The 15480-nt window shown below is 51.5% G+C and overlaps 6 protein-coding genes across 6 annotated transcripts; 2 read left to right on the top strand and 4 right to left on the bottom strand.

The window, feature by feature from the left end:
* Positions 1-1095: 1095 nt before the first annotated feature.
* N7458_011416 (amine oxidase, flavin-containing superfamily) lies at positions 1096-2465 on the top strand (the record flags this gene model as incomplete). Its single annotated transcript, XM_056914798.1, has 2 exons — positions 1096-1507; positions 1576-2465. The coding sequence occupies 2 exons, from the start codon at positions 1096-1098 to the stop codon at positions 2463-2465; spliced, it is 1302 nt and encodes a 433-aa protein (XP_056759552.1).
* A 923-nt stretch (positions 2466-3388) lies between these two features.
* Positions 3389-3697, bottom strand: dph3 (CSL family zinc fnger-containing protein; the record flags this gene model as incomplete). Its single annotated transcript, XM_056914797.1, has 2 exons — positions 3389-3448; positions 3503-3697. 2 exons carry the CDS (start codon positions 3695-3697, stop codon positions 3389-3391), a joined length of 255 nt encoding a protein of 84 aa, XP_056759551.1.
* A 651-nt stretch (positions 3698-4348) lies between these two features.
* Positions 4349-5649, bottom strand: N7458_011414 (uncharacterized protein; the record flags this gene model as incomplete). The annotated part of the gene is given in 5 exon segments (XM_056914796.1): positions 4349-4436; positions 4451-4588; positions 4671-5245; positions 5320-5418; positions 5506-5649. The coding sequence occupies 5 exon segments, from the start codon at positions 5647-5649 to the stop codon at positions 4349-4351; spliced, it is 1044 nt and encodes a 347-aa protein (XP_056759550.1).
* A 767-nt stretch (positions 5650-6416) lies between these two features.
* N7458_011413 (putative transcription regulator BDF1) lies at positions 6417-9147 on the bottom strand (the record flags this gene model as incomplete). The annotated part of the gene is made up of 3 exons (XM_056914795.1): positions 6417-6752; positions 6819-8910; positions 9044-9147. 3 exons carry the CDS (start codon positions 9145-9147, stop codon positions 6417-6419), a joined length of 2532 nt encoding a protein of 843 aa, XP_056759549.1.
* A 2587-nt stretch (positions 9148-11734) lies between these two features.
* On the top strand, positions 11735-14231 carry N7458_011412 (WD40 repeat domain-containing protein; the record flags this gene model as incomplete). Its single annotated transcript, XM_056914794.1, has 2 exons — positions 11735-12288; positions 12368-14231. 2 exons carry the CDS (start codon positions 11735-11737, stop codon positions 14229-14231), a joined length of 2418 nt encoding a protein of 805 aa, XP_056759548.1.
* A 372-nt stretch (positions 14232-14603) lies between these two features.
* Positions 14604-15347, bottom strand: N7458_011411 (uncharacterized protein; the record flags this gene model as incomplete). The annotated part of the gene is made up of 2 exons (XM_056914793.1): positions 14604-14856; positions 15070-15347. The coding sequence occupies 2 exons, from the start codon at positions 15345-15347 to the stop codon at positions 14604-14606; spliced, it is 531 nt and encodes a 176-aa protein (XP_056759547.1).
* Between the last annotated feature and the right edge of the window lie 133 nt (positions 15348-15480).

Genomic DNA, 15480 nt, shown 5'->3' with positions numbered 1-15480 from the left:
TTGCGGCCACCGACCAGAAACGCAGTTGTAAAGCAGAAAACCCGGTAGAATCCTGAAATTAACTAACTACCTCGGTAACTAATTAGCATGTCAAATGTCCTGGTTTTCGGTAAGCCGAATAACTAGTTACCAGGGCATCGAACTCCGCTTACATCATTATCTCACACTTCAAATTGACTAGTTAGTTAACTAGTTAGTTAAAACTACTATTATCTAATCTATATGTTGCTTGAGGCTACTTACTAGGGCAGACAATGAAGGAAATAAGATATTTGATAAATCTAGTAAACTACAAGGAATCTTCTCTACTTGATAGCCCTCTTTCACGATAATCAAATCTAAATACCACAGACAAGAAAAGAACGTGAAGAGAGGATCAAAGGCTAAAAAAAAACTGAAATGATGACTGACACGATGACTGATAACTAACTATATCTAATTCGTTAACACTATGACTGATTGACTAACACAATAACTAGTTAACACAATGACTGACAAGATAACTAACAAGATCACTAGAAAGATGGCTAGTAGCGAGTGAGGGTTAGGGACGAGATTCGCTGATTTCTACAGTCGTTCCAAATCAGCCTGTATTAATATTGCCTGATGAGGAAGTTATCTAATTAGGAAATTGTATACTAGGATATGCATAGGCGTCAGGGCATGAGCACGGCGCTAGGGCGGTTCATAATCGAGCGGTCGAGCAAATAAGATGAAGAATAATCTTTTCCGAGCGGAACCTAGTTAAGTACCTGGTAATCCTTCTCGCTCTTCCATGGAGCCAATCACAACGTGTCTGCCATAATACAGTAATACGGAGAATTCTCAAAAGCGGAAATCAACAATGGCCATCCATTCTGGCAACTTGCAAGGGGCTGAGGCTGAGGATTGTGGATCGCGATGCGGAGTACATAGTCAATCCACTACTGTACACCAGCTTGTTTTCACCTCAGACACAGTAAGCATATACTGTATGTGGACATATACTATCGATGGAAAGGTTAAATAACAACAATCATCAGCTATCACATTATCTCTTCTCTCCCTTTATAAACATCATCCCCCTGAAGCTCGTGGAGAGTTCATGAGATAGCCATGTTTCAACCAGCACTCAGGACCCTCGCCATTCTCGGGCTTCTAGCTTACACTTCATTCGCTCACCGCGATGAGGAAGTCATCACCCGCGATATTGCTATCATAGGCGGTGGTGCCTCGGGGACATTCTCCGCAGTCAGACTTCGCGATCAAGGCAAATCGGTCATTCTCATTGAGAAAGAAAGCATTTTGGGCGGCCATACCAATACATATCAAGACCCAGTGACCAAAGTGCCTGTGGACTACGGCGTGGAAGTCTTCCACGCCCAGCAGATTGTCAAGGACTATCTCGATCGGCTGAATGTGTCTTGGGTCGTTGCACCGAACTTTGGTGTAGGGTCAATTTATTTGGATGGTCAGACGGCACAACCAATCAACTATACCAGTCCTGATCTTCCGGTCGCACGTTGGCGTATGCGACACAATTAGCTCAATACCCACAGCTCGATTCCGGCTTCTTTCTTCCGGATCCTGTTCCAGAGGAGCTTCTGCAACCCTTTGGAGACTTCCTCGCCAAACACCCAGACATCAACAACGCATCCTTGACGATTTTCCGATTCGGACAGGGTCTGGGTGACTTCCTCGTACAGCCAACACTATACGTCTTCAAGAACTTTGGACTGGAAATTGTTCAAGCTCTCTCGACCGGGTTCCTCGCTGTAACGAGTCAGAATAATTACGAGATCTATGACCACGCCACCAAACTCCTCGGATCTGACGTGCTGCTGAGTAGCACTGTGATCTCCACACTACACCGAGAAGACAACGGAGTCACACTAGTGGTGCAAACCCCATCCGGCCGGCGGATCGTGAAAGCCAAGAAACTCTTGATCGCCATTCCTCAGAAACTGGAGAATCTGCGGGCCTTTGACCTAGACCACCACGAGGCCGGCCTCTTCGGCCAGTTCAAGAACACGGGTTATTGGACTAGCCTAGTAACGAACACCGGCTTACCAGCAGGCTTCAACACAATCTCCGTCGGCGCTGATACTCCGTACAACCTCCCCAATGTACCGTTGGTTTACGCAGTGGTCCCAACGGCGATAGACGGCATCTTCGATATCAAGTATGGCAGCCAAAGCAGTCTACCAGACGACCATGTGCGACGCGAAATCTTGTCGTACGTCAAGAAATTGCAGGACAATGGATTCGCGGAGAAGGTCGAGCCGGAATTTGTGCGGTTTAATAGCCATACTCCGTTCGAGTTGACAGTGTCACCGGAGAAGATTAGGGGTGGCTTTTATAAGCAGTTGTATGGATTGCAGGGTTATCGAGGCACCTGGTATACGGGCGCGGCGTTCCATACGCAGGATTCTTCGTTACTGTGGAATTTCACGGAGTCTCACGTGCTGCCTGGTTTGTTGAAATAGTTTTTGACTGGCAGTTGTGCCTGGCAATATATGCGAGCCAATATACAAAGTAGTATAGCGGAGTGATTGATGTTGCTATGTATTCAAGTGGGTATCATAAATGCCTTCCAGTATCAAGTATTCGCAATTTGATGGACAGCGATGGACGGCGAGAGTTAATTGCGAACTGAGTGCCTCTCAAGAGGCTTCAACACTCAAGATCGCTAGTGACCGAGAGCCCCTACCACCTGGCAAAGGGCTTGAGGGGGGTTTATGAGTGCGATGTGAACTTGGATTTGCCGCAGAATGTGTATGGGTCTCCTTTGTACTGAGAGCAGGGTTTGGTGAGGCCGTCGGTCGACAATATTGGTTGGGTCGCAACCCCAGATGATCAGCATTTTGCTCTTGTCCCTTCGAGTTGATGATAGAAACATCCCAGATAACTTGGGCCGGGAAGCAGCGGTAGACCCAAACGATATTACCGACCGACAACTTCGCTAGTTCCTCCTTACAATGCAAAGAAACTGATACACGTTCTGGGACAAGGACAAGTTCCAAAGCAAAACACACGTCTTACATACCACCCTCGAGTCCTTCTTTCTCATCAGCGTGACCTTGCTGGAGTAGCTCCGTTCCAACTTCCTCCAAACAAGTCATATGGATCACGGCCTCGCGATCGAGACTCGAGATGCGGGTAATCATTGAACAGTTGAAAGTCCCGCAGCATTCGGCACGACGAAATTTTCGGGGCTGTGGAGTCGCAGGCCAACCTCGAGTCACAATCTTGAGAAGATCAGCTTTGGTTGTAGTCTAGTGGTCGGTACATGGCAGACAACCACAAAGGACAATCTGAGTCCAAGTGAGAAATAGAGTCGCCCTCGAGTCGACACCAACGGACCACACCGAGGGCCCTTCAAGTAAACATCTCCACTTTCAGAGTTCATTCAAGCCTGCACAGAAACAGTACCCGCGCTCTGCACATTATCCGCCTTGGGTAAATCAGCCTATACAACGTCTATTAGCACAGTCCACGCATTCAACCCGGAGTATAAACATACCAGATCAAAGATGACCCTAATCATAAGGCTGCAGCTGGGGCAGACAGCAATCTCCTCGCCATCGCGTAGATCATCGATTGCGATCTCGAAGCGGTCGCCACATGGGCAGGGGAATGTGTAGATTTGTAGGGCTGGATCAAAGGTCATGTCTTCGATTTCGATCTCGTCGTAGATGGAGAGGGCGTCGTCGGCCATTATGGGTGGTGGGTATTTGTGGGTTTCGGAGGTATTGTGGTGGAATCGAGAACTTCAGGTCGTGGTGTTGTAGAGAAAATAGAGAACGTTGACTCAATGTTGATTGCGAGTATGGGACTTTTGGGTGGCGGACAGAAATTATGGCGGAGGGGTCATGTGACTGTGGGAAGGCGGCACGTGAATGCCATCTTATCGTCTGGCCAAATGTTATCTTATCGCGCGGGTGAAGGTTATCAACAAGTCTAGGGATCATCGGATTGTTTTGTCTTTACGGCGCAATTACAGAAAGGTGAAACATATGACCAAAGAAGGGAAGAACTGTAGATCGTCTTTGGAAAAAGAAATCTTCGGTGTATATGTTTCATATTCCCTAGAACTGAGTATGAAACAGAGGATGCAATTCTCCCAACTACGCCTCAAGGGCGTGCTGGTCAAGAGATTCCCACTCAAAAGAGTATAGATGACATCTAGTAGCTTTGGGGGCAGATTGTTTCCGGTCTCTGGCATAATACATCAGCCTAATCATGAATACCCAGAGCTTCTGCCAACCAGTCACAAAATGGACACGCAGGGGTATGGCATGGCATATTGATACACCGGATATCCCATCAAAACAGCCAACCCTAGCTAGCCACCGAGGAAGCATCAACCCTACTCTCCCAACCTCGCAATCTCAATCCGTGCATTCTCAACCTCCTTAACCAAATCTCCATACCGACCCGCAATCTCCGTCAACCCCCTCCATCCCCATACCGTTCCAACTCCTCAACAACCACCACCCTCCGCTCATCAAGACGAGCCCTCGACTCCCGCAAATGCACTCGGTACCGATCTAACGCACCCAGTGTCTCAGGCGTATACAGCGCCGCCGCAATTTCAAGCTTAGACACCCTGCAACAAGTCAGCACCGCACCACACCACACCACTACTATCGTCCAAAGTGCATTAGAGGGGAGGGTGGGGAAATACGCACTCAACTTTCCCTTCAATCCCCTGCGCAACGACCGCCAGGTGCTCTGCCCGCGCTCTGACACCCCTCGCAAGCGCCCCATGCTTCGCCCTCTCCAGCACAACAACCACACGCTCCAGCACCGCAGCCCGCACAGCCATAACCCTCGCTGCTGTCGAGGCCATATCCCTCCTTGTCGCGGGGAGCTCTGAGAGCTGCGCAGCGCGCAGTGCGTCGACCCGTTTACGGAGCTGCGCCGCTAGAGGGGGAGACGGTGCTAGCGAGGCACGCACGCGGCGGTCTCGAGCGCGGGTGCGGGACTGGTGGTTTGTAGACGGAGGGGCGGGGGTTTGCGTCGGCTCTGTGTCTGGTGTTGCGGAGAGGGCGCGGAGTATTATGAGGGTGTTAGCGAGGAGTGTTGAGAAGGGCGTTATTAAGGTTGGGATTTGGGTGTAGAAGGAGGAGATTGTTGGTGCGAGGAGGGTGAGCGTGTCGTCCGAGGGTTGTGGTTGCGAGGGGTCATCTTGTGGTGTGTCTGGGTCTATTGCGGAACGTGGTGTTTCGAGGTATATTGCTATAAGGGCGAGGATATCACGGCACTGGGTTGTGGATGTGAGTTAGTAAAGTGATAGTGGTTGGGGGAAAGGAGTCGTTTATGTAGGGTGGGACGTACCTCGTCGGAGAGTCCACTGTCCGTTGTGAAAGCTAGCTGCTTGAGTGTGTGCTCTGTAATCCTCTTCTTTGCGCTTCGGAGCTGGCATTGCTTCAAGTCCTATCCGGCAAAGCCATTAGATTTTGTCTCTATGCCAAGGGACATGGTGATGCGGGGAGCTAGCTGCCCGGCTGCGTCGCGACGTACATCCACAACAGCCCTCCGCGCTGGATCAGCGGTGTGGGCACAAGTCGAGCCATCCGGGTTCAATAGATTTGTTGTGAGATTCTCATATAGCCGTTTGAACTGGGGGTTTTGTTCTAGAATGGTAGGGTCACAAGGGGGAATCATGGCGAGGAGTGGGAGGTTAAAAGAAGGTCAGTAGGTCAGGTTCACCGCCAATAGGCTGGAAGTGGGGATCTGCAGCATCCTCGAGCTTAAGAGCTAAATCTAAATTAAGAATTACATGTCTTGAAGTCTAAAAAGACTAAAGATAAATTACACGGGCACACAACTGGGTTGACAACTACAAAATCCATAACACCAGATACCTTAAGGTACTAAAGTACATTTTGGCATTTGCGCGTTTCGTTCGTAATCATACATGTGAAGCCTGGCCAGCTCCATTTCGATCTCGATCGCCATTTTTTTTCCATCCTTCGTCTCATCATTGAGAAGCAAAGACTCTAGTCCACCCTGGCTGGGGTGATGCCTCAGCAAGGTAAGGATAGAGATCAAATGTACATTCAAGCAGAAGAGGGAAGGGGAGAACATTGCAAGCAAATCAAACCAAATCCCATGGCCAGCACGAATACCCATCTTGGCGAGCCCGGCAGTGCGTTTCAGAGCTTGTTGTGTTCGTGTGGAGGGATCACGTAGGGGAAAATTGAAAAAGATATGTACAGGGTAGGTCTTAACCCAAACGAAAATTAACGATTGGGTTTTGCGCAAGACGTGAAGCAATTGTAGAACCGGAGCATCGATATCCAGGCTTCATGATGTCGGGGGCGTAGGAGAGGGCAAAGAAAGAGAGAAGAAACGCTCGGAACGCAAATTACACAGACAAAGCGGGTATTCCCACTAGTCGGAACGACCGTACAGGTTGGTCAGGAGAGGATTTATTCCTCCTCGCTCTCCTCAGAATCATCATCAGATTCATCGTCGCTAGACTCGTTGGCTTCGACGGAAGGCATCGGCGCTGGAGAGCCACTGCCACCCTGGAAGCGAGACAGGTTGCTCTCGAGCATGTTGATCTGAGCCTCTTGCTCATACTTGCTCATCGGCTTGTTCTTCTTCGGCTTGGGAGCAGCGGGGGCCACGTTACCGCCCACGGTGGTAGGCTCCTCGTCATCCATGATGTGGGGAACGTTCTTCTTCACAAACTTGAGCAGCATGAGCAGCACTTCGTTAGGCAGCTCATCAATGTCTAGTTCAATCTCGGCTTCTTGAGTACCCTATGCAACACAGTCAGATTAGAACCTCGGCTAAGCACTTGCGGACGAAACGCGGATAGAACTTACCTTGAGAGCAGGAACGTTCTGCTGAATGATACCGAGGGCCTCCTGCATCTTCTTGTCCGGCAGGCTACTGATACCGTTGGAGATGATCTGCTTCTCATGGTAGGTAATGTTGCGAGACTTCTCGACCTTTGAGAGGCTCTTGCTCTTCTTCTCCTTCTTGCTGCCGCTCTTCTTGCTGTCCTTCTTTGCACCAGACTTTCCAGACTTGGAGCCCTTCTTGGCAGGAGGTGTCTTCTTCTTCTTCTGGATCATCTCGACCTGACGGGACATCTCGGCAATCTGTCGCTGGAGCAAGCTGATCTTCTCCATATCCTCATCACTCTCCTCAGCCTCTTCATCGCTGTCCTCCTCCGAAGACTCCGAGTTGTGCTCTTGAGGAGGCTCGTGCTTGGCGAGATACTCCTGTTTGCCGTTCCACTTCTTATCAAAGATATCTTCCAGGCTCTTGCCGGCGAGGTAGATCGGATCACCTTCCAGGTTGAAACGATAGCAGTTCTTGAACATCAGCTTGACGTCCGAGTGGAATTCCTTGGCGTTTTCATATTGGCCAGTATTGAGCTTGGCCTTGATGGTCGACATATCCATAGGGTGCTTGATCACGCTGTGGTATGTCGGGATATTGAGAGCAACGGGGTCCACAGGATAGTAGAAGGCGATGGCGATGGCCTGGTGCTTTGGCTTGTACAACTCCTCGAGAACTTCCTGACAGAAGCGAAGCTCCCATTGGTACTTCTTCTTCTTGGGCTTGGTAGAGTACGGCAGGTCACGCTTTGGGGGATGGATGGAACGCTTGGGACGTCCATCCGCGTTGGCAGAGTCCCGACGAATGACAGGCAGTCCCTCGGGTCCCAGTGCAAAGGTAGCGCTCTGAGGCGAGGGCGCCTTGGGAGCAGGCGGGGCCGGGGCCGGGATAGTTGGGATCGGAGCGGCAACTTGACCACCCGTGGAGGTGCGAGGCTCACGTCGAGCAGCCGAAGTCTTCTCCGCCGCCTTCTTAGGCTTCTTTTTCTCCTCTACCTCATCCGGTTTGGGGAGATTATTCATCTGTCTCTGGAAAGTAGCGAGCAGTTTCGCACCCTCCTGGGAGACCAGATGGTCAGGCCCATTAAAGGTTCGCGCGTTCTGGACCATGAGAGAAAAGTCATGGATTACCGCCTGAGGATTGGAGTATTCATTGGCCTTGAGCTTCTTCTCGATAGTGCCAAGATCCATTGGGCGCGTGATGACACTCGGGTAGTTGGGAATGTTCAGAGCAACAGGATCCACAGGGACTCGGTAGAAGCGCGAATCATGCATGCGCTTCAGGCTGGAGATTTGTTTGGTGAGGAATTTGTGCTGCATTTTCGTTATGGCAGGTCCATCCCCAGTTCGGATTGGAACAGGAGTCTCAGTGGCAGGGGTAGGCAGCTCTGGAGCCTTTTTGTCCGCAGGCATGCCATTCTCGGTCTCCACCTTGGTCCGCTTTGCCGCTGGCTCCTCAGCTGGATCAGTCTCCCGCTCCCGGGACACCTTGGAGGGGGAGATTGGAGCACTTGGGGCATCCTTCATTTCGTGATCAGTTTGGAGAGGAGGCAGGTTCGGAGTGGCGGATTCGGTAGTTGGGTGGTGGGGGAGCTCAGTCTTGACTGGAGCGGCAGGCGATTTCTCTGGCACATCTACAGCCATCGCATCCTGGGGCGCATCTGCGGTACCGTCAAAAGTTGCGGGGGGGAGGCTCCCAGTGGAGGGGATCGCAGAGGTTTGTGGGGTATTGGCTCCGCTCTTCTCAGCAGAGCCGTTTGTCGCAGCCGGGGTGACAGAATCGGCAGTCTGAGGTTGAGTAAGAGTGGAAGTGAGAGTAGCAGTCTCTTCTGGAGCCTTTGTCTCCTGGGGTGCAGGATGTGCAGAGGTAGGTGGGGTATCGGTGGAAGCTGAGACAGTTGGCATAGCAGGCTCGAGGGCATCCAGCACTGGTGACTTGGGAGGAGAAGCCGCAGAGCTCGTGCCATTGGCAATCGCAGGGGAGTGGGTAGTGTTGCCGTTCATCTTGGTCGTGTGATTCTCGGTCAAGGCGGGGCCATCGGTTTTGATGTCTGAAGTAGCGACGGGAGCACTTGAAGGTCAAAGTTAGCCATATGTCGGCATGTGAAATATGTGAAACGAGATATCAAACGCATCAACCGGGGAATAAGTAAAGAGAACAGCAAACATGTGAACCGATCAATCATTCAATAAACCAAGCTTACCTGTTTGTCGCAACATCTGGGGCGGAGGCACCTGACGGAGAGGGAGGCAGCTGAGGCTTATCCTCCTTCACCACCGAAGGAGCCTCGGGAGGCGGGGTCGCCATGGGGTATGTTTGCACTGAGTTCTAGACAAGGACCAGAGTACACAGCTTCTAGGTGTGGGAGGGTAGGTGAAACAAGTGAGAGGGTATGCGGGAGAGCGGAGCGATCGCGCGACTGGTTCGGAGAGAGAAATTCAACTGGATACACACTCCGCACTAGCACGGGATAACTTGGAAAGAATCAGGAAGAGAGGGAAGATCGGATGGTGTGGTGCGAGTAATGGTAAAGGTAGAGAGCAAGCTCGGAGAGCTCGGGAGATTGTGAGATATAAAGAGTGGAGAATGCGATCGGGGGCGAAAGTATTTATACTGCCAAGAAGGCGGTGAGTTGATCACGTGGGCGGTGAGTTAAGGAGCCCGTCGAGGATCAGAAGTGGTGATCAAGTCACGGGACTTGGAAGGTGAGGTCGGGGAGAGGGAAGAGGAATTAGGGTGCCTGATATATGCCTGAGGTGTGGAGATGGGGGAAGGGGCTAGAATCAGAAAATCGGAATAAACAAAACGGGCAGAACGGCCAGTTCAAGTAAAGCGACAAGTGAGAGCTGCAGGGAGCAAGCGCGACGCGACGCGTTGTTTAGGGATGGGGGGCGAAGAGGGGGGATATGGCCAATGACCAATAAACCAGGAGTATGGTCGGGGGCGGGCGGATTAAGGGAGAAGAAAGGGGGCGGTCAGGGCAAGAAAGGACGGAAGCAGAGGATTTTTCGGAGGCGGGAGCCTTTTGGCTTAAGTACAGGCCTCCTCGTCCAGCGACGATGGCAGGACCAGGCAGGACCACCGACCGGAACCTGATGGCTGAAGGCCACTGCCACGGCCTACTCCACCGCCCGTGCTATGCCCCTGCTGATTGGTTCAACCAAGGCTGGTTCCCTCGGTTTCCCTCTCATCCCCTCTGATTGGTTCGTCCGACATCCGTACCATACCGTATCGCTGAAATGAAAAATTTTGGCTTTTCTTTTTTTATTCCCCTTTGAAAACTTCGTCTCGATCTTGCCTTCGAGTCCGTCACCGAACTGACTCTCCAGCTCGCACCAAATCATTTCCCAAGAGGTTCATGAACATGCCCTACCCAGATTATCCAGGTGGAGCCCATAGTCTGCGAGGGATAGAACCATGAGATCATCATGGGGCGGCCGGGCTCTGTGTCATCGACTCTCCCTTGTCCCCTCTCAAGCCCTAGGGTTATCTCCGAATCCGGCTTAGTGTGGTTATTCGTCCAGTCCGCAACGTCACATCACGTGATATTATACTCTTTGCGAATGGTCGGGCCAGGCAGTTGGCTTAGTAATAAATCAAATGAACGGGCGTAATGGAAAATTTATTGGTTTAGCGCAAGGTGCTCGAGATATTGTAACGAGGGGTCTGCAAGCTGTCAGTGAGCTCAAAGAACATGCCAGGAGAAAAGCGATCAGTGATGGAGACTATGCCAAGCGGCTTGGGGAATTTGGTTTGCAGATTGGAGCGGCCGCGGGCCAATCAACAAGAGGCGCTCTGGGCCCTTACAGATTAGGCAGATAACTTGCGAACTCCGGAGTTATCGTCACATGGTCCGGGACTGGGGCCTGGCCGAGTTGCACAAATTATGAAGTATATACCCGGTTGGATACATTGAGACTATTATTTGGAGTATTTATAGTTCTGGTCCCTTTCCTCCGGCAAATTGTATTATTGCAAATCTTAGAATATACAGCAGAAGACATTGAGAAAAGGAAATATGAACCTAAGTCGGTGGAAGCTTGATCTGCGTGTTCATGCCACTGGCTGCTCTCTCTCTACACTGTATTGGCAATCGCAACTCCACGCTGATTTACAAGACGAATTACATCCGATCTAGATCTTGCATGGACGGAAGAAATGGAATCATCAAGACAACATCGCATGTTGGACCTATACATTCGTCATGTGATGGTCGATAGGCCAGCAAGAAAGAAATCATACTATTGTATTGATTGATATTCTCGAGAGATGCGTATGCTGACTGGAAATGGTGATGGGTTGAGAGAAGGGCATTGCAGTATACCATATTACAACTATGATTTTATAGTATGAGATTGATTTGGAAAACTCTAGACTGCCTATCGCGAGCACCACATCACACAGTGAGTCAAGATATATATTCAGTGTTTGCAGACCTTCCGGACTGATCGCACACCATCAACTCAAGCCGAAATTCCCACAAAATTGTTGTCAGTCAATTCTTCTACATAACATGAAAGATTGTGATTCCAAGAACCACCAGAAATTACCTCGAACCTGCTACACAAGAACGTCCATTTGGTTCTCTTCTCTCCAAACCTGAGCGCGCTGATTAGATAAGGCCATCAAACCGCGCTATCCCTAAAAAGGATTAGCGCCCAGCCCGAGAGTCTACAGAACATTTTTTTCCTTTTCGCAACTGCAAGACTACCAGTCCCAGAATCCCCCAGCCAACACTCCCTCGGGATTACAGCAAATTGATCGTGGAGATTCTCTTGATTTCCTGGGGACTCGGTACTTCACGATCATATTGACGACTCACACCCGAGCCGAAAACCGAAACCCTGCGAAGAGAAAGGAAAGGAAAAAAAGCTTCCGCTTCCAAGAAAAAAAAATGGGCAAGAAGACATCTCGCCCAGCCAAGGTTGGCACGGCTGCGTCGCCGGCCGGCGGCGTTGCTGGCACTAGCAGCAAATCATCTATCCTGCGAGCTGCTTTCTCCCCGTCGGAATACCAATTGGCCCTGTTCGCATCGGTCATCCAGGGCCTGGATGCGCAGCACCTCCGAATCCACGACGTTAACACCGGCCGCCTACAATGCGAACATGCGTTGGGACCCAAGGAGACGGTCACCTCGCTGGATTGGGGATATTTCGGAGGCAAGAATCGCGATCAGTCCAAGAAGAAGCGCAAGCGCGGGTCTGATGTGAACGGCGCGGTGGACGGGTTGGATCAGGGCGACGTTGTGGTTGCGATTGGTACCAGCAGCTCGGATATTCGGATGTTCTCCCCGTCGGAGGATAAGATTGTCGGTACTCTTACTGGCGCACATGACAAGGGTATCAAGGATTTCAAGTTTACTACAGAGAAACCGGCCCAGGAGGCTTGGAGTATTGGTGGTGATAATAAGCTTGTTCAGTGGGACCTGCGCACTGGGCAGAGTGTAAGGTATGACCGAGACATTCTCTCTCGAAAGCTCATCGTGATCTCGTTTGATAGCTCATCTTACTGACTGCCTGTCGAACAGGACAATTCACTTGCCCGCCTCCTCAACTTTCACAGCCATCGCTCGCCCCATCTCCTCCAGCTCACCTGTCATTTGCGCATCTCAAACACCCTTCCTGGTCGATGTGGAAAACTCCGAAGAGCCACCAGTCAAGTTCCCTGCGATGCGCAACCAGATTCACACCGTCATCTCATCAGACGGCTCATTCCTTGCATCCGACGGCGAGCGCTTCATCAACGTTTTCGAGACCTCCAGCCAAAAGCTCGTACGGAATCTCGTCGCCGAGCAGGATGTCTCCTCCGTGTCACTCCTCGACAGCACTACTCCCGAAAAGCAAATTCTTGCCGCTGTCACCGACGACGGCACCATCGAGCTTTTCACGAAACCCTTTGCTCCGGCCCCGGCCAATACTGCCAGCGCCAAGGCCAACCGAAAACAGATGACCCAGAAGGCGAATGCCTCTCTCAAGGTCCTGCGCACTGGTGACTCAGATGCTTGCGTTCCCGTTGTATCAACCTCGTTTGTTGGACCTGATATTGTTGTTGCCTATGCCGAGGGTGGTGTGATCCCCGTTTTCCAGCGTATGAAGCTGCTCGATGAGACCACCGAGGAGCTTTCGTTCACAGGGCTCAAGGCCGTTGTCAAGACCAAGTCCAGCTCTGCTGTCGCATCTGCGACTCTGAATAGCGCGAAGAATGTGGGCGAGGGACGGGTGGACGAGACGCATGTTGTCGTCGAGGCTGGTAATATTGTGGATAATGATGTGGAGATGAATGATGATGACGAGGCTGGCTCTGCCTCTGGCAGTGATGTGGACTCTGATGTTGAGGACTCCGCCAAGCCTACTAAGCAGGCTGCTCCCGCTGATGAGGACGTCGATATGGAGAACGCCGCTTCCGACGACGAGGACGAGGAAGAGGAGGAGGAGGGTGCTGAGCCCTCGTTCGGCGAGATCATGCGCGCCAACGCTGGTCAAGAAGTCGATGTCGAGGCCGAGATGGACGAGGATAATCTCATGGGTGCTCTTGTCCCCGGCAAGCCCACGACTGCCGTCCAACAGATCCCCACTGGCGTGTCGCTCGCTACCGTGCTCACCCAGTCCCTGAAGACTAACGACAAGGACATGCTCGAGTCCTGCTTCCACACCGCCGACACCTCCATCATCCGCACTACTATCCAGCGCCTCGAGTCTCCGCTGGCAGCCACTCTTCTCCAGAAGCTCGCCGAGCGTCTCTCCTCTCGGCCTGGCCGCTATGGCCACCTCCTTGTTTGGGTGCAGTGGACCTGTGTTGCCCACGGCGGCGCACTGGCCGGTCACCCCGAGCTCCTGAACCGCATGGCCACATTATACAAGGTGATGGATCAACGCTCATCGAGCCTGCCATCGCTACTCCTGCTCAAGGGTAAGCTGGACATGCTGGATGCGCAGCTGGGACTGCGACAGTCGATTCGCGGCGGTGACGAGATGGACAGCGAGGACGAGGACAATGTCATTTACGTTGAGGGCCAAGACGACGAAGAAGATGACGAGGCTAAGCCGCGGACCAAGTCGATCCGCGACTCTGCATTCGAGGAAGTTGAGGACGAATCCATGATGAACGGTATCGACGAGTCCGACGACGAGGAGGATGAGGATGATGAGGACGACGAGGATGGTTACGAGGGTGTCCTGGACATTGAGGCCGAGGAATCTGCCGGTTCCTCCGATGCCGAGGAGTCACTTGAGGAGAACGAGGATGACGAAGACGAGGACAGCGAGGGCTCGCTGGCGGACTTTGTCGCTGATACGGAGGACGAGGAGTCCGACGACGAAATGATCGAGGCTCCTCCACCCTCGAAGAAGGCCAAGACTACTGCGGGTCGGAAGAAGGGTGGTAAGAAATGAGTTGGGCCGTGAGTCTATACTCGCTGCCTTTTGCTTTTGTATGAAACGCGGAGGGACGTGTCTTGGGATTTTGAATTTTTGTGTTTTGATAAAAAGATTTTTACTTATATACTCTGATGCATCAGATGCCTGCATTTTCTCTTCCTCTTTCTTGTGCTTCATGACTCCTGTTCGTTCTACATTTTTGTATGTCCGTGGATCAACATGTCCATAGCGCTGGCTGTCCTGATACAAGTAGATACAGTACTAAAACATCGATTCTTCAATTTCTCCCGTAACCTGGATATTACCAGCCTCTCAGAAAACATATTAGCTTGCGTGGAACTAACCATCCTACTCTGTTCCCCTCCATACCTCCTATACTCAAAATGCTCACCCAGAAACCTCCTCCCCAACACAACCCCCCTCATACAAAACCACATGCCCCGGCACACCCCCCTCGCCCAACGGAACCTGCACCGCAACCGTCTCCCCCGTCGAGGGATACCTAGTAACATGGCCCAGGATACTAACGCCCGCCGTATCAAGTGCGAGGATAACCCCGTACTTGCCGCCGGGAACCCAGGCTTCGGCCGTCGAGTTGGGGAGGGTTATGTGAGCTAGGCCGGTGAGGAAGATAACCCATCTGTTAGGTAGGACAGGTTGAAGTTAGCAGGGTGATGACGGGTATTAGTGGCTCAGTATTTAGGTGAGTAGATGTTGGGTAGGTATGTTGGTTAAATGGGTGTGTTGATATTTAGAGAGCGGATGCATGGAACTGGACAAGGGGATATGAAGGCCCTGACAGAAGAGAAGGGAAAGGAAAGAAGAAGAACGAGAAGATAAATGTTATACATACTGCCTCGCAGGAGCATTATGTCTGCCCCCATCAAAACCCGGCGGGAGAACCGTATACGACGCATTAGTACCCGGTCCCCCGATAGGGCCCAGATTCAGTGCCTGGGTACCCGACGTGCCGGCTGTCGAGGAGGTCTGGAAGCCTGGTTCAATGGCCCAGCATTCGAGGGTGGAGTGGTTGTTTTGGGCGTTGATGACTGTGATGTTTAGGGTGTTTGGTGCTGCAAGGGAGAGGGATAGGAAGACGGAGAAGAAGGAGAGGAAGGATATTGGGTGCATGATTGAACAAGGTCAGTAGTCTTGCTTGTGTGTTACTGAATGGATTTTTGTTTTAATTCAAGGTAAGAAAGCTCTAAGGAGGGGCGTACGGAGTTCTGTAAGCAGAACCGAAAGTATAACTGATCGGCATTGC

Source organism: Penicillium daleae (assembly GCF_028827525.1).
Source record: "Penicillium daleae strain IBT 16125 chromosome Unknown utg000009l_segment0_segment0, whole genome shotgun sequence".
Taxonomy (NCBI): domain Eukaryota; kingdom Fungi; phylum Ascomycota; class Eurotiomycetes; order Eurotiales; family Aspergillaceae; genus Penicillium; species Penicillium daleae.
This window is presented reverse-complemented; position numbering and strand designations above follow the sequence as displayed.